The sequence below is a fragment of the Lissotriton vulgaris genome, chromosome 10, assembly GCF_964263255.1.
Source record: "Lissotriton vulgaris chromosome 10, aLisVul1.2, whole genome shotgun sequence".
Classification (NCBI taxonomy): Eukaryota; Metazoa; Chordata; class Amphibia; order Caudata; family Salamandridae; genus Lissotriton; species Lissotriton vulgaris.
Genome location: NC_141698.1, coordinates 447,587,465 through 447,614,558, shown reverse-complemented (window position 1 = coordinate 447,614,558; position 27,094 = coordinate 447,587,465). Strand labels below are relative to the sequence as shown.

The following is a 27,094-nucleotide window of genomic DNA, read 5'->3' as shown; positions in this document are numbered from 1 at the left end:
CCTCCTTGTGGGGCAGCTCCTTTAGCCTTGGCTCCCAGGAAGTGACTCCTCACTTATGCACTATTTTCCCCAGGGGACCGCAAGGCTCACCTCCTTGTGGGGCAGCTCCTTCGGTCTTGTCTCCCAGGCGATGAGTCCTCGTCCCTGCACTATTCTCCTCAGGGGACTGTAAAGCACTCCTCCGTGTGGGGCAGCTCCTGGAGTCTGGGCTCCTAGATGGTGACTCCTCGCTCATGCACTATGTACTTTAAAGGAGGCGCTTGTTGTGTCGCGCTGCCACGCTCTTCCCGAGGCATATGATGACGTGCTGGAAGCGCGGAAGGCCGATGGCGTGGACGTCATGCTGGTGTTGGACGGCAGGGCGTGAAGCGTTCACCATCCTCGTCGCCAGTTTGTAGAGTCTTAACGTACCCCCAATGATAACATGAGGTCAAGGGGCACTTTCAAGATTGTATTATTTATTTATGAATACACTTCGGGAGAGCGCCGGAGACCGCACTGCTCATTACTCCGGCAGCGCTAACATGGCCGCCCGACTTTCCCAGCATCCTCTAGCCGTGATGCAGCAGAGAATGCAAGAGCACTACACCACACCTGCTGCCATACATGTGACACATACTTCACATACATGCATTTGGCATGTACATGGGACGCCAGTGCAAGGTTCTAGGTTTCACATTGCTGCAGAACTTTGCACAAGAGTGGTCAGTAAACTGCACTCTTAGTGACACAGGAAAAAGGTCTGGTCATACTTTAACTTCAAATACATGGATCGGGCCATTGCTGCTTTATATGATACACCCAAGACATGAACAATAATCCACTCCTTGCTATAAGGGCACATTGCGTAGTCTACTCCAGGTCACAAACAAAACCGTTGGTGAAATGAACTTCTGGAAAAGATACATTCAAGTCTGGTGGTTCCAGAAAGACCCTCTACTAATGGTAACATAGAGGATGGCTGTACCAAGCAGGTGAAGGAAAGCTTATATCTGTGAACTGCTTCACAGGGTCAGTAGCACTTTAAAAAAAAAGTCTTATCCAAATAGGTATAGTGTTGCCTTTTATGGATAACTACTGATAGTGTTCAGCAGATCAAAGAGAACTGACAAGGAGCCCTGTATGTGCAGGGAAAGAGGAAGGATATCCCACACACAATTTGCCATGTGTGCAAGTACAAGGGCATAACGTTTTGAATTGGGTTTCAGAGCATTGTATCGGTTCCTTCACTAGCTGGATGAATAACCGCACATGAAGAACAGAAACGAGCGTTCAACCTTCAAATTAGGAATAACAGAAATTCGATCATTCAAAAAAGCCTTCTTGTTTATATCCTACTACAACATGCGTTTCATTTTCTTTACTAGATGACTGCCAGGCTGCCTGCCGTAAAATGTTTCAGAGGTTTCGAGGGTTTATTTGAATCAAGTACATGCTGAATCGAAAATCCGTTAAGAAATCAATTGAGGCCATTCTTAATTACTAATTTATTTCATGGTGCTAACATAGGTCAGAGTGCAGGATTTCAATCTAATTGTAAGATGTTGTTGATCTTCTAATAGCCTTTTCAACAAAGTACGTTGCAATAACAATTGGAATTGGTATATATAATAAGTATGAATAAAGGTACAGAGAGAACTCAAAAAGAAATCAGAACTGGCAGAAAGAGTAGTGATGAGAAAGGAAACAATAGTTGTGCTTCAACAGCAAACGTGTAACAGTTGCAAAGTATGGCAGTAGATTCACACACCACCAATAAACTGTACCTGTTTTAGCAAACCCGGACAGCGTCAGTCTGAATCTGTCTGCCAGGAAGTCCAGCAGATGAAGGCAGCAACCTGGATGACACAGTCCTCAAAGGAGCCGAGATTCAGCAGTGGCAGCATTAGCAGCAAACCCCTACACATCTATACTTTATGATGAACCAAAAGGTAAATGGAGCTGCCAGTGAAGGGAAGGGGGGGACTCGAACTTGCCATTAATACCTTGGTGCCTCACAATGTGGAACCTAGAGACCAGACTGCAGCATGCAAGTCAAGTACTAAACACAACAGACATGACCACAGTCGGATGAAACTTTCCTGGACAGTCGGTGAACCTTTGCCTATCAAACCACAAAAACTTTAGCACGAGCAGAGATTTCCCAGGGCAACCATGCAGCAGGAAACTTTGAGGGAATTGAAGGCGAACTTGCTGTGTGATTGTGAGAAGTTGGCCTGATATATGATGTTTCCAATTCTGGAACCACCTTGTATCAGTCCAAACAATCCCTTATGGTGTCTGGTTGTAAGTCAACCTTATTAGACAAGCTATCCTAGGGGTAGCATGGACTAAGCAGCCTTAAAGGCTTAACTCAAGCGGTCGTGTTAAGCGAGCTGTTTTACCAATCACAGTCCTGTAATATCAAATGAAAGGACACCACACAAGTATATATTATAAACAGATATGTGTTTATTTCTAAAATAATCCCCAGTACTCTTTATGAGCAAAGGGGCACAAGTGTTAAATCAAAAGCACAGTATAACATACAAAGTTGCACAATTATGGATGAGGGCGGGTGGCCACTCAAACCATATATTAAGAAAGTGGTATAAGAGATACTAATCGAACAGTGGTTAGGCCTAGGGCCTAGGGAATCGCTGGGAGCAGTCGGGACTAGCAATGCTGAAGTCGGGAAAAGCCCGCGGGATTCGGGTGCAGCGCTTAAAGCACACACATGCACCAATGTTAAGTCAATGGTGCCTAAAAGTTACACAAATAGAGTTTAAGGATACTTCCGCTGAACCTAGAAGGACCAAACTTTAGTCACAGACCCTAGAGGTTTGTACCAGTGTGGGAACACCGGCGTTGCTGTGTTACCTCACCCACAGGAAGCGGGTGCATAGGGTCGAAGTGGCGTCGGGTTTCGTCACGCAGGTTCTTGGTGCTTGAAGCTGGAGATGCTACAGGCGATGTGAAGGAGAAGTGTCCGGTGTGATCCAAGGGTGGATCAGAGTCGTAAAGTACCTGAAAGCAGAGGGGGCAGAGTCTGGGTCACTCAGCAGTGACCAGGGTGGAACCAGGACGGAACCAGGCAATGCCTGGCGCAATCAGGTGGTTGTCGAGGAGCTTCTCTCCACTGTCACGTGGGCTCAGGGGCATCTGCGACGTCCAGGAGCAGGTCAAGATCTGTCCCACGCAGGCTCTCACCGTCGGCGCAGTCGGCTTCAAGATTGGAGCAAACAACACTTGGCAAGAGCAATCCACGCAGGACTGGAAGATTGCTTCTCACTCGGACCAGGAGGGTCAGAGCGGGTTTTCCTTTTCAGAGGAGCTGGTGCAAGTCTGGAGCAGGTAATCAATTGGGGGGGAGTAAGAGATGAGATCCTTTCAAACTCCTGTTAAATTGCATTTTATCAAATGGGGAAAGGATCACTTGTCCTGCGAAAAACTCAGGTCTGCAGGTTGGTAACTGGGTGTCTCCCAATAAAATGACCCTCATACACGTGTGTTTCTCTCTTGCTTGTTTTCGTAAGCGGTATATGAGGTGTCCCCGCTTGTATCACACGTGTGTGCGTAATCACTGGGTCAAGTCATTTGTGTGCACCCTCCACCAGGAGGTTGTACCTTAAGTTTTAAGGCAGTAGTGATCGTGGAAATAGGGTGATCAGGATAGTGATGATAAAAAATAGTCCAGATATCCAGTACTTGGAAGTTTATTAAATTTGGAATTGGACTATTGTTAAAAGAGGGGTGATCGTGCTGCTGTGGAATCTGTTATGAATTCTAGCGCACTTAAAGGTCTGCTAAAATGGTCGACATGTTTCAGCTCTAGGTGACAATTTGTCAGACAGCTTTCTTCAGGACCAGGGGGTGAAAGTGATGAAAATAAGTGAAAGAATAGGTAAATTTGTAACCTGATTCTTCGAGTGATGAGAGGTCTTATTGTACCTGTAAATAAAAAACACACAAAAACAAACCAGAAAGGGAGATAGGGTGTAGGGGGAGAAAAGAACTTGGTGAAGTACAAATATGTACACATTCAAAATCACCTGATTTTGAATGAAGAAACTGTAAAATGGCAATACTTAGCGCAGAATCACTCTCATTTCAGGCGTCAACTCATCCATTCTCATGCCTTACCAGCGTGAGGTGATTGTGCTATACTGTTCTTTTGTGCTCTTAACTGTAACCGGTAATTGGTGTTATCACATTTCTTTCGTATGGTGAAAATCACATGCTTATTTAGGGCACTTAGTGCTCTTAATGTGGTGTGATGGGGGGTTTGCGTGCTGATTGTGGCATTCTCGGTATTCCCATTGTTTGTACATGGCTCCCAATCGTCACGTATATCGTGGGTTATCATTATAAGGAAACTCTCTTTTACTACCCTCTAGGTACTGGCGGGTATAGTGGTCTAGAGTCCGTGGCTGTTAACGGATTGGGCGTGATTCCCTATCTAATTCAAGAGATTGCGCCTACCTCCTTGTTAGTAGCTAGTTGCTTCATCAGGGGAGGGAGGTTCTATGAGGAAGACGGTAGCGCTAAAGGGAGTAAAACATTCATTAGTGCGGACAGGTTTTACTTGCGCTTGCTGTCTCTTGGTTGAGCGGCGTCTCCGTCTTCTACCTTTCGCCTTAGCGTCCTCGTCTGCAGCATGTGCTGTCTCTGCCTCCGTCCATCCGGAATTGGTGTTTGTTGGAGAGGCGGATGTTTATAAGTAGTTTAGTATGGAAATAGAAGAAATCCTTTCCATGACGAGGGTTACGAGAAATGTTAAAGAATAATTTGAAGATTTTTTAAAAGTGCTTTTTTTGGGGCTTGCTGATTTCTTGAATTCTACAGTGTATTTCTGGCATACTCGCTAAACATTGAGGAGTTGGTTAAATCTTCAATGATCTTTTTTATGTCTTATAAAATCAGCAAATGGGCAAAATTAATTTAGACAGTGATCTATGTCTAACAAGAAATGGTTATTAGACCGGGATGTGAAAGAAGGATATCCAGGATGGATTTTTCATTTATTGAGGGCAAGCCAGGGGATAGAATCATTGAGTCCCAGGGTGTCAGTTTTAAGTCTATGCACCCAGGGTTGTTCTTTTTCGAACAGAATTTTTGGGGCATTTCTATCTATAGTTTCCAGGGTCTCTAGAATGACCCATTGTAGATCTTTGGCCGTATGTCCCTGATCTTTGAAATGTGTAGACATTTTTGTTGTTGTTCTTTTACAATTGACATTGCTACGGTGTTCGTACATCCGTTGTTTTGCCTTGCGACAAGTCATGCCGATGTACTTCAGCTGACATGGGCATGTTATCATGTATATGACATGACTAGTGTTGCAATTAGTATGTCTCTTTAATTTCCAAGTCAGATCAGGGAGTAGTCAAGAGATGTACTATTAGAAACACACCTCAAGCCACGGGATGAAAGAACAACATGTGTCACCACCTACAGCCCAGTCACAAATAAGGTTAAGAAGATAATCAACAAGAACTGGAAAATATTCACCTCCAACAACCTTGACTGGCCAAAACCCCGTTTTGCCAACAAAAGGAGCAGAAATCTCAAAGATCTATTAGTACATACCAGACCGCCACCAAAAAAGAAAAAAGAACAACAAGGCTTATGGAATACTGTCCCTATAACAGGACATTATCCTTGTGGTACCTGTCTAGCTTGTGAGACCACCAAACCCACCAAAGAACTACAACTACTCCCTGAAGATTTAACCAACTCCTCAATGTTTAGCGAGTATGCCAGAAATACACTGTAGAATTCAAGAAATCAGCAAGCCCCAAAAAAAGCACTTTTAAAAAATCTTCAAATTATTCTTTAACATTTCTCGTAACCCTCGTCATGGAAAGGATTTCTTCTATTTCCATACTAAACTACTTATAAACATCCGCCTCTCCAACAAACACCAATTCCGGGTGGACGGAGGCAGAGACAGCACATGCTGCAGACGAGGACGCTAAGGCGAAAGGTAGAAGACGGAGACGCCGCTCAACCAAGAGACAGCAAGCGCAAGTAAAACCTGTCCGCACTAACGAATGTTTTACTCCCTTTAGCGCTACCGTCTTCCTCATAGAACCTCCCTCCCCTGATGAAGCAACTAGCTACTAACAAGGAGGTAGGCGCAATCTCTTGAATTAGATAGGGAATCACGCCCAATCCGTTAACAGCCACGGACTCTAGACCACTATACCCGCCAGTACCTAGAGGGTAGTAAAAGAGAGTTTCCTTATAATGATAACCCACGATATACGTGACGATTGGGAGCCATGTACAAACAATGGGAATACCGAGAATGCCACAATCAGCACGCAAACCCCCCATCACACCACATTAAGAGCACTAAGTGCCCTAAATAAGCATGTGATTTTCACCATACGAAAGAAATGTGATAACACCAATTACCGGTTACAGTTAAGAGCACAAAAGAACAGTATAGCACAATCACCTCACGCTGGTAAGGCATGAGAATGGATGAGTTGACGCCTGAAATGAGAGTGATTCTGCGCTAAGTATTGCCATTTTACAGTTTCTTCATTCAAAATCAAGTGATTTTGAACGTGTACATATTTGTACTTCACCAAGTTCTTTTCTCCCCCTACCCCCTATCTCCCTTTCTGGTTTGTTTTTGTGTGTTTTTTATTTACAGGTACAATAAGACCTCTCATCACTCGAAGAATCAGGTTACAAATTTACCTATTCTTTCACTTATTTTCATCACTTTCACCCCCTGGTCCTGAAGAAAGCTGTCTGACAAATTGTCACCTAGAGCTGAAACATGTCGACCATTTTAGCAGACCTTTAAGTACGCTAGAATTCATAACAGATTCCACAGCAGCACGATCACCCCTCTTTTAACAATAGTCCAATTCCAAATTTAATAAACTTCCAAGTACTGGATATCTGGACTATTTTTAACATCACTCATCACTATCCTGATCACCCTATTTCCACGATCACTACTGCCTTAAAACTTAAGGTACAACCTCCTGGTGGAGGGTGCACACAAATGACTTGACCCAGTGATTACGCACACACGTGTGATACAAGCGGGGACACCTCATATACCGCTTACGAAAACAAGCAAGAGAGAAACACACGTGTATGAGGGTCATTTTATTGGGAGACACCCAGTTACCAACCTGCAGACCTGAGTTTTTCGCAGGACAAGTGATCCTTTCCCCATTTGATGAAATGCAAGTCTGGAGCAACCAGAATCGCAAGTCGGTTTTAGGTTTTCGTCGGCACAGGGGCCACAAGCCAGCTGGCAAGTGACCGGGCCAACGCGTCGAGCCAAAGAAAGCAGAAGGGCCCCACGCAGCACTCGTCGAGTGTAGAGGGGTGAGCTTCGGTGCAAGAGTGGCTCAGGGTTGGGGCTTCTCAAACCCCGGTGTACAGCTTCGAGGGTCTCTCGTGGGCTGCACGGTCAGCGTCTCGTGGTCTTTTCAAGATGGCGTGCCCCACGCTTCCGGTCGCCTCCATGGGTCTCAGCTCTGCAGGGACTGTGGATCGGGCTGTAAGAAGGCAGGCAAGCTTGATCTCGTCGAGCTCTGTCGCTCGAGTTCCGGCGGGAACTGCAACAAAGCAGACGTCGAGGTACTGGATGGTGCCTGTTTGCACAGGGTGGTCACTCCTTGACCACAAGGGAGATTCTTCTGTCTTCTACGTTGAGTAGGATGTCGAAGGGTCCAGAGTTTCGTTTCAAATGTTTCATCAGGATAATCTGAGTGCGTTGGCACTGCTCCCATTCTTATACCAATCTAGGGGGCTGGATTACCTGCTAGGTCCCCTCCTATGGGTGGGACCCAGGAAGGGGGTGGATACACCCCTTTCCCTCTGATCCAGGCCGCACTGGGACTGGGGCTGGTGTGCCCCATAACCGGTTTTGCCGGATTATGCAAGGGGCAGCCTTGTGCTCCCCAGGCAGTGTCTGGTTTCTTTCAAACCTCCCTGCTACAATCCACTATCTCCTGTCTGGGGTGGTGTGACACCTCCCTGTGACAGGAAAGCCTTTGTCCAGGCCTCCTCTGCTGAGTTTCGGTCGGCAGCAGGAGGTCAGACTTGTGTCTGTGGCAGAAGCATCCATTTTGTGGATCTGAGGCTCTTTTTAAAATCAACCAGGACTGGCGAGGGGGTAGTATTCCAAATTGTATGACACCTTACTCGACATGTTTTGATAAAGCCAAACCAAAGTTAACATATAACCAGGAGGATTATAATGCACTTAATAGTATATGGTATGGCATTATCCCGAAACAGCTTAGGGGATTGGTCCCGACAGCTGCAGACAAGCTCATGCTAGAGCACCACCTCACATAAAACCAAGCACTCTGCCTTCAGGATTGTTAAGGCCTGCCATAGGAGTGACTGATCGGTATATATGTGTCCAGATAGGTTCAGATATAGGTATACTATATCTAAGCAAGGGGTGATTACAACACCTTGCCCCAGCTGAGTGATCAGCCAGTTGTGTCAATTTTAGATAGCCAGCCAGGGGTGGCAAAAGATATGCTGCAGCCCCTGGTAGGCCTTGGATGCATCTATGCCCTGGGCACCTATAGTGCTCTGTACAGGGGCTGATAAGGTGACCCAAGCCAATCTAGTTATGCACCTAGGGTACATGGAATCCATTTTACAGAGAGAGCAGATAGCCTGGGGCCCTGATTAGCAGGGAACCAGGCCAACTAAGTCGAAAACCAGCTAAACACAAGGCAAAAAATCTGGGGTAACCATAGTCAGGTAGCCACCTTCCTACAGTGATACTGCCAACAAACCCCCCACCTTTTTTTAACACAAAATGTATGTATGTTGCGCTGCGAAAATTAGGTCACCTTTCAGGTAGCAATAAAGATTCAAGAACATTGTGTACCTTAAACATATTAGAAACCTTCAGTTTTAATATTTTATGCAGCAAGTGTTCAATGTGTGGTTGGCATGGTATCGTTTAGCAATTGAGTTTAGGGGGTGTGAATCTCAAATTGCCCAACTTAAAAAGCAGAGAGTTGCAGGGTGGAGGCGTGAGATGACCAAGGTTCAGGATGGACCGTTACCACGAGGAACAGGGTCAGTACTGATTTACGTTGAGTGGGCCTCTGTCTAGAGTGGCACAGTGGGGAAAAACAATGGGATGGAATGCTAACATGAGAGATTCCCACTGGTTAGACTATTTGCAAGAATTCATCCCATCATGTTTTGGGTGTGTGATTGCCAGCAGCAGGCCAGGAAACATGAACTTGGTGCAGCTTTCCAAGCCTACTACTGCCAATGTTTGTGAATTCCAAAACACAGTCAATTTGCAGCCATTCAAGGAGTACTTCGATCAGTACAGATTTACTACTTTTTTGGTAAATCAGCAACATTCAATATTCACGATCCTGATCCAAAAAAAGAACAAGTAAAAACCTTTTAGAGAAATGAGAACAACAAGAAAAACAGACACAGACATAGCAGACCACACTTAGGGTCCCCAGACCCAACTACCAAACGAAGAATGCCCCCAAACCCCCCTGCTGAAGCTATGCCACTGCCCGTCCTGACTGGGTCTGGTCGAGCTCCCAGGGATCTCATGACTACAGTCACGTACAACACAACGACTTGCCGGTCAAGCCCTCCTTCGGCTGGGGTCAATTACTGTAAATGTATTTTCATTGCACGCCCTCTTCTTCGTCTCTACTGTAAGAAGCCTTGGTGGTGAAGTTGTTGTATCAGTCGCATGTACTAAGATCTAGTCACAAACAGAGCAGGGTACCCAGGCAAAATAATTGGGTAAGCCAGAGCAGAGCCATGGGTCTGGCTTGGCTCCAAGAGTCTGTGCACAAGCCGAGCCATGAAACCGTTCGGCATCTAAATTGGGACACAAACAGTGTAAAATAGGAGACAATCTCTTCACAATTCTTTTTTTATGTATTCCTTTAACATGCGGAAGAACATCAGAGTATATCACTGCATAGACTGAGTGTTAGTAAGACTTGGGGTGCTTGTGTTCTAGTTCAGGGAGGACCTGGCCGGACAGTTTTTGCCTGATTATTTTGCTAATTGCTGAATCCAAACTGAGGTGAGATAGTGGGTGAAAGAACAATGGGTTGGAGTGCTACCCCAAGAGAATGCCAGTGGTTTGGCAAATTGCATGCATTCCTCCCATCACCTTTTGTGTGCTTAAAATAACTTCATAATCTTGTGCTGTAATCATGGGAGGTGTGGTTCTCCCTAAATGTCTGTGCAACCTAGAAAGACCAGGTAGGCAGTGCACAGGCATAGGCTTAGGACATCTGAATCACCATTATTCTGATCCTTTGAAAGCACCAGAAGCCACAGTTGCTATCCTGAGGCGGGCTACAATCTCACCTGGGAAGAGAAGGGGTGGCTCAACTGCTACACCCCCTCCCCATCTCCCTACAAAGGCCCCTCGGACATAGCCTCCACAGGAAGGTACTTCGCTTTAACGAGCTCCTAGTTTTCCTTTCTTTCTGCAGTTTTCCTTGTTACTTTTGGCCTCTTCTTCCTTCAACTTCTCTTCCTGCAGCTCTGTTCCCCACTCCATGTACCTAGTGCAGCCATTCCATCTCCCTTTTATCTTACCACTGATGCTACCGCAATACTCCCAATCTCCTTCTAAACTAGCCAACAGCAGTCACTGCCCCTTGCATCTACTATAGCAACTATCCCTCCCACCTCTCCTCAACATCTCATCTCTGGCTTACTTCTCAAATTGCCGCTTTCTTACTACTTCTATCTGTAAAACCCTACAGCTTCCATACCTCTCATCTCTCCCCCTGGAACTCTACGTTCCTCTTGCCCGTCCACCACCATCTTCCTTCTTTTTCCATGTTTTCTTGTAATCTTAACTCCCATCTCCATCTATGTGCAGCTTTCCTTGTCCACGCAAAGCCGCTACTGGTTTCTCACCCCTTAGCTCTCAACTTGAAGCCCTATTTCCTGGCTTCTTTAGAAGATTCAATTCTCTTGATTGCCTCTCCCACTACAGATTTAACTTCTCCCAGTAGAATCTAGTCTCTCTTTAACTTTCTCACCACCTGACTCTTTGCCTTTCAACCTTGAGCCTACAACTTCCTTTCTCCTTCTCGCTAGCAGCTCTTTCTCCCCTTCCCAACTTGCAACTCAACTTCCAGTCTGTGGCTGCCTCATCCACTATGAACAAAGAGAGACCTGTACCATGTGCATTGAGAATGGTCTTTAAATAGTAGACAAACTATGTTTATTTAGATTTTTATGTAGCATTTGATCCTCAAGCTTATCATCTAACAGAGGGTTCTTAACCTTTTGATTCAGAGGAACCCCACTTAATCATTACTAAAATCCACGCACCCCAGCAATTTTGACGCTTTGAACCTCAAAACAATAAACAAATAGTGAAATAGGTTATTTAAATCAAACATAAAAGCAAATAAACTTTAATGATAAGGGTGGAGCTTTCCTGAATTCGATTGAGGCCCCCCCCATCATCCGTACTATGTTCAAGCACTGCTTCCACAAACCAATCTGAGGATACAACCTTATTTTGTTAGCCTCTAATTTCAAATTCCTTCATATTTACAGAACATTTTACACGATTAGTTTTTACATTTAGCTTCTTTATTTATATACACTTTGTTAACCAAATACTATTATTTAGTTGTCTAAGACGTTACAGACCCCTTGAGCAGGAGCTGTGGACCCCCAAGGGTCCCCGGACCACATGTCAAAAACGTCTGGCCCAGTAGTTAGCCCTAAAGCCTCTCACCTTGCCTTTGATTCTCCAAATCCTCTTTCCGCAGATGGCCAAGGGCGATCATAATAGCCTTGCTAATATACAGCTGCTGCTCCACCGGCGAGTGTCTGACAGCGCTGCTGTTGCTCCAGGTTTGCAGGAGTTCTTTCAGGGCCTGTCCCAGACACAAAGAGAAAGAGAAGGTATATTCAGTGGGAAAAAACACTAAAGCTTGTAATACCACTTCGTCTGCCTGGTTTGTACTGTGTGCAAATAAAGTGCCCAAGCATGTGGAACATGTATCAAATCTTCCTTACTCTGTCTAGAACTGTAACTGCAAAATGTGTTGGGACAGACCAGTTGATGAATCAGATGTAGAGGAGGGCCCTGTTTGAAGCTCAGTGAATTGAAAACAATAATAATTTATGAACAGAAACATTGGGAAATATATCAACAATGTAACCATAGCATGTGTTAATTTAGGGTCAGGCAATGGCCACAGAACCACAGAAATAAATTAAAAACACAATTTATCAATTTGAAGGAGGAAAGCATACATGTTCTAATAAGTCCCAATATCCACAGAGAGATTTACGAAACAAAAAGGTTGATTGAAAGCACTCTGGATAAGGAACACCTCATTCCTTTTCTAGTTGGGGGCATCTCAGTAATAGAGTGAATTGGAAGTAAAAGGCAGGAAAGCTGAGTGATGATGGACTAATGGTACAAGACATAGCATGTAATACCGTTGGGTGTTATGGCTTCAATTTAGATGAATCAACTGCAGTAGAGGGAGCTACAACAATGAATGCAGGGTTTCCTGGTCAATACCTAGCAGAGGGAGATTTTGAACAAAGAGAACAAAACTTAAAACAGTTGGAGATCAAAAGTTACACCTGCTATATTTGTACTCATGAAATGGTGCTCTTGCTTGGTGCTAGCATCACCACAAACGGCTTTGAGAGCCATCACCTTACACAAAGAATATTCTGCACTGCTGAAACAAGATGAAGTTATGAAAGGAATCACCAAGAACCAGTGCCTGAAATGCAGAAAGCTGGTCCACATTCCCCGTCTAAAGACTATGGAAGCCTTTTCATCCAATATAATCCAGACAGAGCCTTTCTCACAGAGACTTGAGCAGATAATTTTTCAGACCCGGATATCAACCTCGCCATTCCAACGGGCTATAATATTGAACAACTTGATAGAACAGACAAGAAAGGTGGGGGTGTTGCCATTGGGTTCCGCAGCTCAATAAAGGCTAAATATCAGCCAATATTCTATCTGGACTGTAAAGCACTCGATTTTGCCCTGAAATTGAATAACAAATTCACTTTTCAGGGACTATTAATTTATCGTCTACCGGGCCTGAAGGCCAATTTTACTAATAAAATTCAGTACTTTGTGGAATCATGCATAAACTACCCTAGCTTGGAGCTTCTGAATAATTCAGACACAAACAACTTAGCTGATACCCTTGGGAATTTTAGACTAAATCAGTAAATAACACAACCCACCTATCTTGCCAACCACACTATTGATGGAATATTCATAAATAACCATGAGCTAAAAGTAGAGAAGGTCGTGCCAGTAGTATGGTCTGACCATTAGGCCATCCTTTTCTCAGTCAGGGTTCCCTCTTGTAATAATACGACTAGCCCTGAAAAAATCTTGATGTTCAGGAATTGAGGGACAGCTTATCCAGCTCTAGATAGCAACCTGAATAACGCTGCAAATAACTAGACTCACTGGTTAAACTCAACGAAACTGAGATTGGTGCCAGAAAAAACTGTAAAAAGCTGTAGTAAAAATCCATCAGCATCATGGTTTTCACAAGAATTAAACGCATTCCAAGTGGAATGCAGGCATCAAGAGCATTTGTGGAGGAAGGAATATTGCCCGAATGAAAAGGTCAAATATATAGAATTACTTGTACACTATAAGGGCCTAATAAAAACAAAGTGAAAAGTCGACATGGCACACATCCCTGAGTGCCATGCATACAACCCACTGCCCTGGCATAGGTCAGCCAGCCCTCTAGCTGGGTGCACTATACCAGTGGTGAGGGTACAGGTGCATGAGCCCTGTACCCTTACAGTGTCTAAGTCAATTCTTAGACATTGTAAGTGCAGTGCTGCCATTAAGAGAATATGGTGCTGGGAGTTTGTCATTACGAACTCCACAGTACCATAATGGCTGCACTTAAAACTGAGAAGTTTGGTATTAAACTTCTCAGCACATTAAACCCACACTGACGCCAGTCTGGGGTTTAATGAAAAATGCACACAGAAGGCATCCTAGAGATGCCCCCTTAAAAACGACCTACCACTAGTTTCCAGGCTGAGTGGCTGCTTTCAGTTGCCACCACCATATATATTTCTGGACCCCTGGGTCGAGAGCCTGCTGCTCTCGGGTGCCTGAAACAATGCACTTCCTGGGACGGGGTGCCAAGCCTCCTCCCCCAGGATGGGCAGGGTCCACGAAGGGGAAACTTCATAGGCCTGCCGCCTTTGAAAGCTTTCCAATGCCTTTTGCTGCTTTCAGCAATGGTCACCACCGGTTCTGACCCCCCTTTGGGTGGGAGAACCGCCAGGAAAACCAAGTGAGGAAGGGAGGTGTGCCCACCTCTGCCAATCCCATCCCTCTGGTGGGGGAGGCAAGGCGGAGCCAACCATGGTTAGGCTTATGCCTCACCATGGGAGGGTGGCATAATAGGGGGTGTACCCAACCCAGGGAAGGGACCCCTATCCCGCATTGGATAACACTGGGCCTCAGCACTTAGCACGAGGCCGCCCTAGTGCCGCTGAGGGTGTAACAAGAGTGCATCCTTGACCCTTGGGGACCCCTGAGTCTACCCCCAGAATACCAACTCCCACAACCAAATACTTACCTTTGAACCGAAAACCCTATTTTCCACTATAGTATAACATTGACTGTTTTTCTGTGAAAAGTTTCTGTGTGTGGAGTTAGAAAATCTTTAATAGTTTCTAAAACTGCAACAAAATAACTAAAAGCTTTTACTCGCCTATTTACAGGAAATGTACAAGTACAGTATCCAGGTATACTGCACTGTGTAAGAAAAGTAATCTGTAAAGTAATCTACTTGACATTCTACTGAAAAGCCAATACAAAGTATATGTACAATATGTTAAAGCATTGCATTACTAGCAGTTCTACTGTAATCAAACCAAAAGTATATATACAATTACAATACAAACTGTTTAAAAAACGGTATTATTACTGTAAAGTACTTATCACTTACCTGTGCCAGGCTTGCTTGGCTCTTGGAAATAAAATAACTAAAAGAATATTTGTATTCAAAACCAATTGGTCTGAAGTTCAGTCTTTGAGTTTGTGACAATCATTTGCGGATTGAGTGTGTACATTAAATGCTTAACACTACCCTCTGATAAACCCTTACTGCTCGCCTGCACTACCACAAATACAGTAGAGTGCTCTCCACTTTTACCTCTGCCTACCTTTGGGGTTCCACTGCACACTATACCTTGCTTTGGTATAGTATATACAGAGCCAGCTTCTTCATTGGTGGATTAGCAGTGGGTTTATACAACCTTGCATTTGTTGGACTACCTTGGTTACCACCTGATCACACAAGAGAACTCTTAAAATGTCTTTAGAATTCAGGTTTTTGAATTGACATTTTTTTCCAAATTACTTAAAGTTTTGTTAGGGCCTTGGTTAGGCTCTTTAGAATGTTAGAAAAAGTAAAAGTCCCTTTATCTAGGGATTAGAGGGGTTAGAAGTTTTTTTTTTACAATGTCTCTTAACAAAAATCCAGCTGTTAGTGAAGATAACCACAATGTCATAGAGGACCAGGTTGAGGAGCTCAACCTCACCTCTAACCTCCACTTAACTTTTAAGGAAGTAAGGTCCCCATGCAAAATTAAATACATACCCATGAGTTCCCATCCCACCAAACAAAAGGTCCACGAGCTATTGGCTGGGTATGCTTAGGACCATCACTCTGAGAATGGCGATGACCTCTCAAATGTGGAATAAGATGGAGGGGATGAGGAGATTGACCAAACCCGCTCCCACACACACTTCATAGTGAGAAAAGGGCCCCGGAGGCCCTGAATCCAAGAATAAACCTCTCAGTACCTAGAGTTCACACAGGTGGAATGGGTGCTAATGAGGACAGCCTCAATGAGGAGGACAACTTGCTGGCCGGGTTGACCAAAAGATTGGATCTAGAGATCAGACTCCTGGCTCTAGACAAAGAGAGAGCAGAGATGGGCCTAGCACCCACCAATGGTGGCAGCAATTTACTTAATAAGGATAAAGAGCAATCTTATTATCCTGAAATCCCCAAAGGGATTGTCCCTAAATATAAAGAGAGTGATATCACAAAATGGTTCAGAGCCTTAGAGAGGGCCTGTGAAATGAGAAAAGTGAAGAAGTCACAGAGGTGGGGGGGAGGGGGGCACGCCTTTGGGAACTGTTCTCTGGTAACTGCAGAGACAGACTTCTAACCCTTTCAGGGGCAGATGCTTGGTCTTATAACCTCATGAAGAGAACTCTGATTGAGGGATTTGGACTTACAATGGAGGAATACAGAATTAGATTCAGGGGGGCTCATAAACCCAAAACCAATCCTGAATTGACTTTGTTGACTACTCATTCAAGACACTAGATGGTTGGTTAACTGGACACAATGTGCATGATTTCAATGAACTTTACAATTTGTTTATGAAATAACATATTTTAAGTAAATGCACTTACATCAGTTACATCAGCATTTGGAAGACCCAGGTCTAATTTCTTCCTAAGAATTGGGGAAGAAGGCAGACCACTGGGTTAAGACAAGGGTGACAAAAACAACCATTGGGGTGACCAAAAGAAAGGGGTTGCACAACTTCTCTAGAGGACGTGGTGAGAATCCCCAAGATAAAAAGCCTGAGTCTTCAAAAGGGCCCCAGAAACCTGCACAGGGGGATGGGTTCCAAAACGCTTCGCAATCCACTAATAAGTACAGGGGAAATAACTTTTAGCCTGCAAGGCCTGGTGTAACAACTGTAAGAAGTTGGGACACTGAACTGGAGATGCTATTTGTCCTACCAAGAAGCCCCCTAGTCCTCCTACAACTACTCCTGGTGTAGGCAGTCTCCAGATGGGATCATCAGTGTGCCCAGAGAAAATCGGGTTGCACACTGAAGCAGTTCTGGTCACAGAGGGGGAAGTTGAGTTTGCCACTTTAGCTGTGTGGATTTACAAAAGGGGGTGGTGATGAACAGAGTGTCTGAATTGAGCAGACCACTCTTACCCAGTCCAAAGATCAGGGCTTGATCCATCACCGTTATTTATCTCACTGCCCCATCCCAGCTCAGAATCTGGCTATATGCAAATCAGTCTGTCCCTGGCCCAGTGCATCATGGGAACAGGGCAGACTAAACTACCAAGCCAATTCTTTACCAGAAAGGAGACAAGCTACCGGGGACCGGTTTCTGGCATTTCAGCCTCTTCGGCCCGGCTTGCTTGAATCCTGATGGAGCAGTGAGAAAGGGACTCATGTCTGAGTATACCCTGCCACACCTATAGTGGCCAAAATCGATTTACAAAAGGGGGTGGTGATGAACAGAGTGTCTGAATTGAGCAGACCACTCTTACCCAGTCCAAAGATCAGGGCTTGATCCATCACCGTTATTTATCTCACTGCCCCATCCCAGCTCAGAATCTGGCTATATGCAAATCAGTCTGTCCCTGGCCCAGTGCATCATGGGAACAGGGCAGACTAAACTACCAAGCCAATTCTTTACCAGAAAGGAGACAAGCTACCGGGGACCGGTTTCTGGCATTTCAGCCTCTTCGGCCCGGCTTGCTTGAATCCTGATGGAGCAGTGAGAAAGGGACTCATGTCTGAGTATACCCTGCCACACCTATAGTGGCCAAAATCGATTTACAAAAGGGGGTGGTGATGAACAGAGTGTCTGAATTGAGCAGACCACTCTTACCCAGTCCAAAGATCAGGGCTTGATCCATCACCGTTATTTATCTCACTGCCCCATCCTAGCTCAGAATCTGGCTATATGCAAATCAGTCTGTCCCTGGCCCAGTGCATCATGGGAACAGGGCAGACTAAACTACCAAGCCAATTCTTTACCAGAAAGGAGACAAGCTACCGGGGACCGGTTTCTGGCATTTCAGCCTCTTCGGCCCGGCTTGCTTGAATCCTGATGGAGCAGTGAGAAAGGGACTCATGTCTGAGTATACCCTGCCACACCTATAGTGGCCAAAATCGATTTACAAAAGGGGGTGGTGATGAACAGAGTGTCTGAATTGAGCAGACCACTCTTACCCAGTCCAAAGATCAGGGCTTGATCCATCACCGTTATTTATCTCACTGCCCCATCCCAGCTCAGAATCTGGCTATATGCAAATCAGTCTGTCCCTGGCCCAGTGCATCATGGGAACAGGGCAGACTAAACTACCAAGCCAATTCTTTACCAGAAAGGAGACAAGCTACCGGGGACCGGTTTCTGGCATTTCAGCCTCTTCGGCCCGGCTTGCTTGAATCCTGATGGAGCAGTGAGAAAGGGACTCATGTCTGAGTATACCCTGCCACACCTATAGTGGCCAAAATCGATTTACAAAAGGGGGTGGTGATGAACAGAGTGTCTGAATTGAGCAGACCACTCTTACCCAGTCCAAAGATCAGGGCTTGATCCATCACCGTTATTTATCTCACTGCCCCATCCCAGAGGACGTGGTGAGAATCCCCAAGATAAAAAGCCTGAGTCTTCAAAAGGGCCCCAGAAACCTGCACAGGGGGATGGGTTCCAAAACGCTTCGCAATCCACTAATAAGTACAGGGGAAATAACTTTTAGCCTGCAAGGCCTGGTGTAACAACTGTAAGAAGTTGGGACACTGAACTGGAGATGCTATTTGTCCTACCAAGAAGCCCCCTAGTCCTCCTACAACTACTCCTGGTGTAGGCAGTCTCCAGATGGGATCATCAGTGTGCCCAGAGAAAATCGGGTTGCACACTGAAGCAGTTCTGGTCACAGAGGGGGAAGTTGAGTTTGCCACTTTAGCTGTGTGGCCACCCAACTTAAAGAAATACTTGAAATACCCCTGGATCAAGGTGACTAGGACAGAAACCCTGAGGGATACAGGTGCCAGTGTCATGGTGGTGAGAGAGACACTGGTTTCCCCAGAGCAATACTTGATTGGGAGAACTTACCCAGTCACCAATGCTGACAGTGTTACCTCTAACCATGCAATGGCTATGGTGCCATTAGACTGGGGGGGTTACTGGCCTGAAACAGGCAGTGGTATCTCCAAAGCTTCCAGCTGCATGTCTGCTTGGCAATGAATTGAAAACCCATGCAGCAATGCTGGACATCCCTGAGATGGTGTGTGTAAAAACAAGATTACAGAGCAGAAAACACGGTGAAAAAGAAGTGTTGGAGCCTGAATGTATGGCCCAACCTTCCAGGAGAAACGGTAAGAAGACTAGGAAACCAAGAAGACTGGGAAACCAGCTTCTGTACAGCAAGAGGATCAGGACCCCTCTCCTCAGGGAGAGTACTTGGACACCCCAGAGGGAACTGAGCCTATGGAGATTGACCCTTACCAGATTGAACTCTTATGCCCAGGGGGGCCCTATAGGGAAGAGCTGTGCCTTGGACAGCAGGACTGTCTAACTCTTGAAAACCTGAGGCAACAAGCTGCTTTCCAGAAAAAAGGAGATGTCAGTGGTACCCACAGAGTTTATTGGGAGCAGGGACTACTGTACACTGAGGCCAAAGACCCCAACCCTGGAGACACTAGGAGAGTGGTAGTGCCTCAGAAGTACAGGGAGTTCCTACTAACTTTAGCTCATGACATTCGCATAGCTGGACATCTGGGCCAAACCAAAACCTGGGAAAGACTAGTTAGCCACTTTTACTGGGCCCAGATGTCTCAGAAAGTGAAGGAGTTTGTCAGCTCCTGTGTGACCCGTCAAGCCACTGACAAGACAGGTGGACACCCAAAGGCCCCCTTGATACCACTACCAGTGGTTGGGGTTCCCTTTGAAAGGGTAGGTGTGGAAATAGCGGATCAACTTGAACCTCCCACAGCATTAGGAAACAAATTCATTCTAGAGATAGTGGATCATGCCACTAGGTATTCCTGAACTAAAAAACACTCAATTTAATGTTGCAGATACCGATGATTTTTCAACATACATAATAAGAATCACAGACTGGAAGACATGTACCGCCTGATAATTACATGAGTTATATCACAAACACTTCTCTGAATTAATGTTACACAGTTGCCTAAGACAGTAAATAAAAACAATATCACTGTTTGTATTACAGAACACAGTGAAATATATCCCAGTCAAGAGTCTTAAGAAACGATTTAAACCTGCATAAACCGGTCAAGAAGGTAACAATAATTGTTGATAATCATCACACTAGTGACAATATATGTGAAGGTCCCACACTAAAGTATGCCCTTCGCTTACATCCACACAGGTACCCATCCTAAAGCCCTGAAGAAGAGCCTGACAAGTAAAAATACAGGCTCGGAAACGCGTCGGCTTCCAATATATTCATTTTAATTACGAATGGTTACTTTTCCGCATAAGGCCTCTCAAAAAATTCACATTGAATAAAGGGAATAAATATGAATTGTATGCCTTTGCGTTACTAGGCCAGACTTTTAGCAAAAATTGTATTATAGTGGCCTGGTTGAAGTAGTTGGTAGGGTACTATCATGAGAAATGACAACAATGATTTTTTGATAAATGTTTGATAAAATTGTTAAAAGTATTTCAATGTTTGTTTTGTATTGCAATAATTGTTTTCAGCACTTGTAAATATATGCCACTGTGCAGGACAGCGAGTAAACCTCAGACTTTTTTCTAAATATTGTAAAAAATCTTCTACTATTCCATAAAGAATATGTAAAGCACCCAAGGATTAAATACCTTAGGGTGAGATTCTGCCCTAAAAAATAAAGTTGCAGAACAAAAACAGTGACCGGGTCTTCTTCTTGAAAATACTAGGTATTCCTGAGGCACTTCCCCTTAGGACTACTACAGCTCCTGCGGTAGCCAAGACCCTCATTGGTGTCTTCACCAGGATATGGTTTCCTAAGGAGGTGGTTTCAGACAGAGGTTTCAACTTCATGTCTGCTTACCCAAAACACATGTGGAAAGAGCCCACAAACCAATGGTCTTGTTGAGAGGTTCAACAAGACATTGAAAAGCATGATTATGGGGCTCCCTGAAAAACTCAAAAGTAGATTGTAAACAGTTTGTATTGCAGTTGTTTCCCAACATTATTATTACTGCAAAGTACTTATGACTTACCTGTACCAGGCTTGCTTGGTTCTAGGAAATGTAATAACTAAAATAATATTTTTATACAAAATCAATTGGTAGGAGTTCAGTCTTTTGAGTGTGTGACAATCATTTGCAGATTGAGTGTGTACAACAAATGCTAACACTACCATCTGATAAAGCCTTACTGCTCGCACACTACCACAAATAGAGAGTAAGGTGCTCTCTACTTTTACCTCTGACTACCTTTGGAGGTCCACTGGACTCTTTACACACTATACCTTACTTTGGATTAGAATATACAGAGCTAGCTTCCTACAACTTCAAAATGGCAGCCAAAGGGTTTATGCTGCAGGGGTTGGGCCTACTTATTCCAAGGGCAAAATAAACATGAAAACTTGTTGCCTTTCACCCCAAACAATTTGTCCTTGGCGTCCGGCTATATGAATTCCACACCCTGACGAACAGATTCCTACTTCCATTCTAAAGTGAGCTCAGCTGAATGTCAGGTTAGCTTTAGGCTGTTTTTAATTTTGAAAAGATTGTAATCATATTTGTATATTATGTTTGTTGCACAATACACACGCCAAAGGTGTTCATGGCTTGGTCAATGCATGGACTCTTAGAGACAAGCCAGACACTTGCTTAAATCTGGCTTGGCTCACACTTTTAATTTCCTGGCGAGCCCACCTTTATTGGCGTCTAGGGCTTAGTACATGGGGCTGTCAGTCAATTGATAAAATGATTTATAAAAGGCGAGGAATCGAATTATGTTGGGCTGCCTACATGCACCGAATAGGCAAATGTACCATCAAGGCTTCTTGTAGCAGTCAGAGAAGACTGTGTATCAATAGCGGCGAGTCAGGCTGCTTGAAGCTCACTTAGCGCTAGTCTCCTCTGTGTTCATGTTTTATTGTGTATATTGCTATGGTGTGATTTTAGACACTTGTTGCGATTTTTAAACTTGTTCCACGCTACTTACCTGCTGCTCTTCTTGCTCCTGACCCCGTTCCACCGCGGCTGTGTGCCGATTGAGTGAAGGGTCTCCTTGCGAGCAACACGCCCTACACCACTTCCTGCCTGCCACGCTCTCCACGCAGGTCAGCGCGCTAGTTGCTGCAAAGCTCTAGGCTACTTCTAGGGGTGGGCTCTGTGCTCCATGTGACAATAGCGGCGAGTCAGGCTGCTTGAAGCTCACTTAGCGCTAGCCTCCTCCGTGTTCATGTTTTATTGTGTATATTGCTATGGTGTGATTTTAGACACTTGTTGCGATTTTTAAACTTGTTCAACGCTACTTACCTGCTGCTCTTCTTACTCCTGACCCCGTTTCGCCGCGGCTGTGTGCCGATCGAGTGGAGGGTCTCCTTGTGAGCAACACGCCCTACACCACTTCCTGCCTGCCACGCTCTCCACGCAGGTCAGCGCGCTAGTTGCTGCAAAGCTCTAGGCTACTTCTAGTGATGGGCTCTGTGCTCCATGTGACAATAGCGGCGAGTCAGGCTGCTTGAAGCTCACTTAGCGCTAGCCTCCTCCGTGTTCATGTTTTATTGTGTATATTGCTATGGTGTGATTTTAGACACTTGTTGCGATTTTTAAACTTGTTCAACGCTACTTACCTGCTGCTCTTCTTGCTCCGGACCCCGTTCTGCCGCGGCTGTGTGCCGATCGAGCGGAGGGTCTCCTTGCGAGCAACACGCCCTACCCCACTTGCTGCCTGCCACACTCTCCACGCAGGTCAGTGCGCTAGTTGTTCCCTCCCCTTGGGCTATTTAAGATGGAGACCTGGCGGAAGCGCAGCGGACGAGCGCAGCGGGCGCGCCGACTTGGCGCCGAAGTTGCGCCAAAGTTAAGCCTGTCTGCGCCCGTCCGCGTCCTCCCACTATGTCCATCGGATAACTTATTCCTCCGTGGATCTCCTTGCCCTTCAACACTCTGGTCCACTCCATCCCTGTGCTACTGGTGCCGCCCGGGACTGCGGTATTCTGACCTCTCTAGGCCCCTTTTTGGGTACACATGCCCTGAGTACTCCCACAAATTGCAGTGATTCTTCTATTACTTCACTAGTCGCTAGGCCCTCTGTACCACACTCTTTGGCAATAGTCTACCTCAATACCCGCTCGCTGGTGAAGCATCAGCTTGAGATATTTCAGCTGTTGGACGATAATAAAGTAGACATTCTTCTCCATTCGGAGACTTGGTTAACTGATAACTCTACCCCTGACATCCTCGCTGCTGGTCCCACAGGCTACTATATCTTACAATCTAACAGGGCAGTTGGGAGAGCAGGAGGGGGGGTTGCAGCCACTATTCGTTCTCAGTATAAGTTTACTATCCTTGAAACTTTTACTCTCCCTAAAACTGACATTCTCACTCTGAAATTTACTTCCCCTAGGTCTTCCTTTATTTGTGTCCTTGTTTATAGACCTCCTGACCATATGCCCCTTTTTTCCCAGCAGTTTGGCGATTTTGTTTCTCAGCTAACTATTAATTCCGCCAAAATTCTCATCATTGGCGACTTTAAACATTGGCCGTTAGATCCTTGTGAAAGCAGTCTTTCTGAAGAATTCACTGACCTCTTACTCGGTCTGAACTGTAATTAGAACATTACAGTGGCCACTCATAGCAAGGGTCATACCCTTGATCAAGTCTGGCCGGCCAATCTTGACATCTCCACTCCTTCAGTGTATTCCTACCTTGGTCCGATCACCTTTTTATTTCTTTCTCCCTTAATTTCATCCCGTCCTTCCACCCTCCTCTAACTACCAACTTTACCGCGCGTAATTGGAAGCGAGCTAATCTCGCAGAATTCCATTCCATTTTAGCTACGACAGCCCCTAGTGACCTGGCCTCGACAACTGCCCAGGCTGATGTCCTTGAGCAGTGGCTGGTACATGCTAGCGATATAGTGGCCCCGCTAAGAACCATTAAAACTAAACGTCCCCACGACGCTCAGCGGTGGTTCACTGATCAACTGAAATTGGATAAACTTGCCCTCCGCCAAGCTGAGCGCCGTTGGAGGCGCAACTACGACCCTTCATTAAAAAAACTGTATATGTTGATCTATTAAAACAATACAAAAAATCTATCCTACTGGCCAAAACTTCTTACTTTTCTCAGAAAATCCTGGACTCCGCTTCTAAGACTAAGGATATTTTCTCAATTGTGGAGGAACTCACTTTGCCAGACCGTGTTACTATCCAACCCCAACCTACACAAGTCCTCTGTGATTCCCTCAATTCATTTTTCATCGACAAAATCATCACCATTAAAAATAACATTCCTCTTCCCTCTTCTCCCACTCCTTCCTCCTTACCCCCTATGAACCCCTGTCATTTTGATGTTTTCCCTCCCATTTCCTCGACGGAGTTTATCTCCCTGCTACACACAGTGAGCTTGGGTTCCCCTAATGACTGCTGTCCCCGTCAAATCCTTAAAGCAGCCTTCCTGGCCTGCCCTGCTCCCCCGCTGGAACTTCTTAACAACTCGCTCGCCACAGGCACAGTCCCGGACTCTTTCAAACAGGCGGTTGTAGTTCCTATACTTAAAAAGCCTGGTGCTGATCCTTCTGTCCCGAGTAACTATCGGCCGATCTCCCTTCTCCCCTATTTGGGGAAAATTTTGAAGACCTATGTCACTCGCTGCCTCAGCGCATTCATTGAGGGGTCTTCCTTCTTGGATAACCAGCAAGCCGGCTTCAGACCAGCTCACTCTACCGAAGCTGTCATCGTGGCCGTAATGGATGTGCTGAGGCAAGGTGCCGATAAGAACATTGCCCAGGCACTTGTTCTACTAGATCTGTCAGCCGCCTTTGACACAGTCGATCATGCTATCTTGATCGACTGTGTCAACAATGTGGGTATTCAGGGCATGGCTCTAACTTGGATCAGGTCTTTTTTGCACCAGCGCTCCGAGTCAGTTCATCTGTCCACTTTCTCCGCCCCTTACTCCTCTCTCTCTTGTGGTGTCCCTCAAGGTTCTGCTCTTTCTCCTCTTTTATTTAATCTTTACATGCAACCCCTTATAGTTTCTCTCCGTCACACCCCGGTTACTATCTTTAATTACTCAGACGATTTACAGTTGATCTTCCCTGTTGATCCCTCTCCCTCCTCCTGTGTCAATTTCCAATCCACCCTGCTTGCCATCTCCGAATGGATGCATTTTAGCCAGCTGAAGCTCAATCCTAACAAGACGGAGTTAGTATTGATAGGAGGGTCAGCTAATCCCTGGAACTCTAGCTTCTGGACCCCCTCTCTCGGACCCCCACCTTGCCCTGTCAATTCGGTGAAGAGCCTAGGCGTAATTATACGTAGTGATCTGTCTATGAGGCCTCAAATTAATGCTGTTACATCTTCCTGCTTCGTCCATCTACGTAGGATTTGCAAAATTCGTAGGTTCCTTACTACTGAAGCTCTCATACTTGTCATCATGGCTCTTGTCACCTCCCGTATTGACTACGCTAACTCCCTCTATGTTGGGATACCTGCTTACCATCTCCATCGGCTTCAGCTGGTACAAAATAAGGCGGCCAGACTGGTTTTCCATCAACCCAAACACCAACATGTCTCGCCCCTGCTGAGGAGATTGCACTGGCTCCCAGTGGCCTCTCGCTGCATGTTTAAATTGGGCTGCACTGTTTTTAAGGCGCTCATTGATCTTGCACCTGCCTTCACTATTTCTAGCCTTAAACGTCACATCCCCTTAAGAGATCTCCGGTCCACCGCCCACAACTTGCTAATAGCCCCCTGGTACAAACGCAAAAAGCATGGAGGCTCATGTTTCTCTTTTCTGGCCCCCTCACTGTGGAATGCCCTCCCGATTTCACTCCGACTTTGCCCCAGCTATACTTGCTTTTGCAAACTACTTAAAACTCATCTTTTTCAATTAGCTTATGAGTAATCCTGTTATTCTGTCCCCCCGCAATTGTCTGTGAGCGCCATGAAACCGTTTGGTGACCGTGCGCGGTATAAATATTTTTAACATAACATTTAAAATAAGTGATCCCATAGCAGGGACTACAGGCCATTGTGTTGTACATGACTGCAGACATGAGTTGCTAGGGAGAGCTAACAGGTTTAGGTGGGATGGGCAGGGTTGTAGTCAGGGGTGGGTGTTTGGATATGTGAAACATCCCAAATAAAGTTTTGGCTTTGTAGTTGGGTCTGGGGTCAGATCTGCTATGTCTGTGTCGATTTTTTTCTTATCATTCTCATTTCACAAAGAGCACTTAACTTATTTTGTTAGTGGAAACATATATATATATATAGTGATTGGTTTACCAAAAAAGTTGTAAATCCGAACTCACAAAAGTACTAATTAAATGGTGCAAATGCACTACTTTTGGAATTCAAACACATTGGCAGTAGACTTACACCAGTCACAGGTTTCCAGGCACACTACTGGCAATCAAACACCTGAAAGGCGATGTGATGATTGCTTGCAAACAGCCTAACAAGTGGCAATCGCTCAGGGTGTCATTTCAACTCATTGTTTTTCGCCCATTATGCCACTTGGCCAGAGGCTCACCTAATCGGGGCCGGACTGGTAACCAAAACTGGCCCTGGCAAAGAACTTGGCCGGCCCCCTGGGAGCGGCCAAAATGTTTGCCAGGGCCAGTTTCGGCCGTTTTTGATACAGGGGTAGATTTTGCAGCTATGCTGCAAAAACCTCTCTATAACAAACACGGCCCCCAGGGAACCAAAATCGGCCCCCACCCTAGGGGCCCACCTGGGAAATGCCTGGTGCCCGCTATGGCCAGTCTGGCCCTGCACCTAATCCAAAATCAATAGTGACCTTGTTCAAACCGTGGTCATCTCACCCCTTCATCTTGCAGCCCACTCCTTTTTTTGGTGCAGAATTGGAGAAACACACATCCTGAAACTCACAAAGTAAGCTGCTCTCCTGGGGAGAGCGAGCAATGAGCTTCATAAACATTATTAATATTAGATATCTCCGTTATGCACTAGCTGTTTTAATGGTATTCTACCTTTACTACGCGGTCATTACTTCGTATTACCATTACTATGCATATTTTAGTTTGCAAATGCCATTACTTAGCATGCATTTACTTAGCATGCATTTACTACGCATGTTCCATTAC

General features: G+C 45.3%; 1 protein-coding gene across 1 annotated transcript in view; it reads right to left on the bottom strand.

Annotated features, from left to right (window-relative positions):
* The window catches only part of TELO2 (telomere maintenance 2), a 603,857-nt gene that overhangs the window by 486,552 nt on the left and 90,211 nt on the right, over positions 1 to 27,094 (bottom strand). The window contains exon 8 of the mRNA XM_086941299.1: positions 11,735 to 11,876. Coding sequence (XP_086797425.1) covers positions 11,735 to 11,876 — 142 coding nt within the window. The remainder of the gene's footprint in view (positions 1 to 11,734; positions 11,877 to 27,094) is intronic.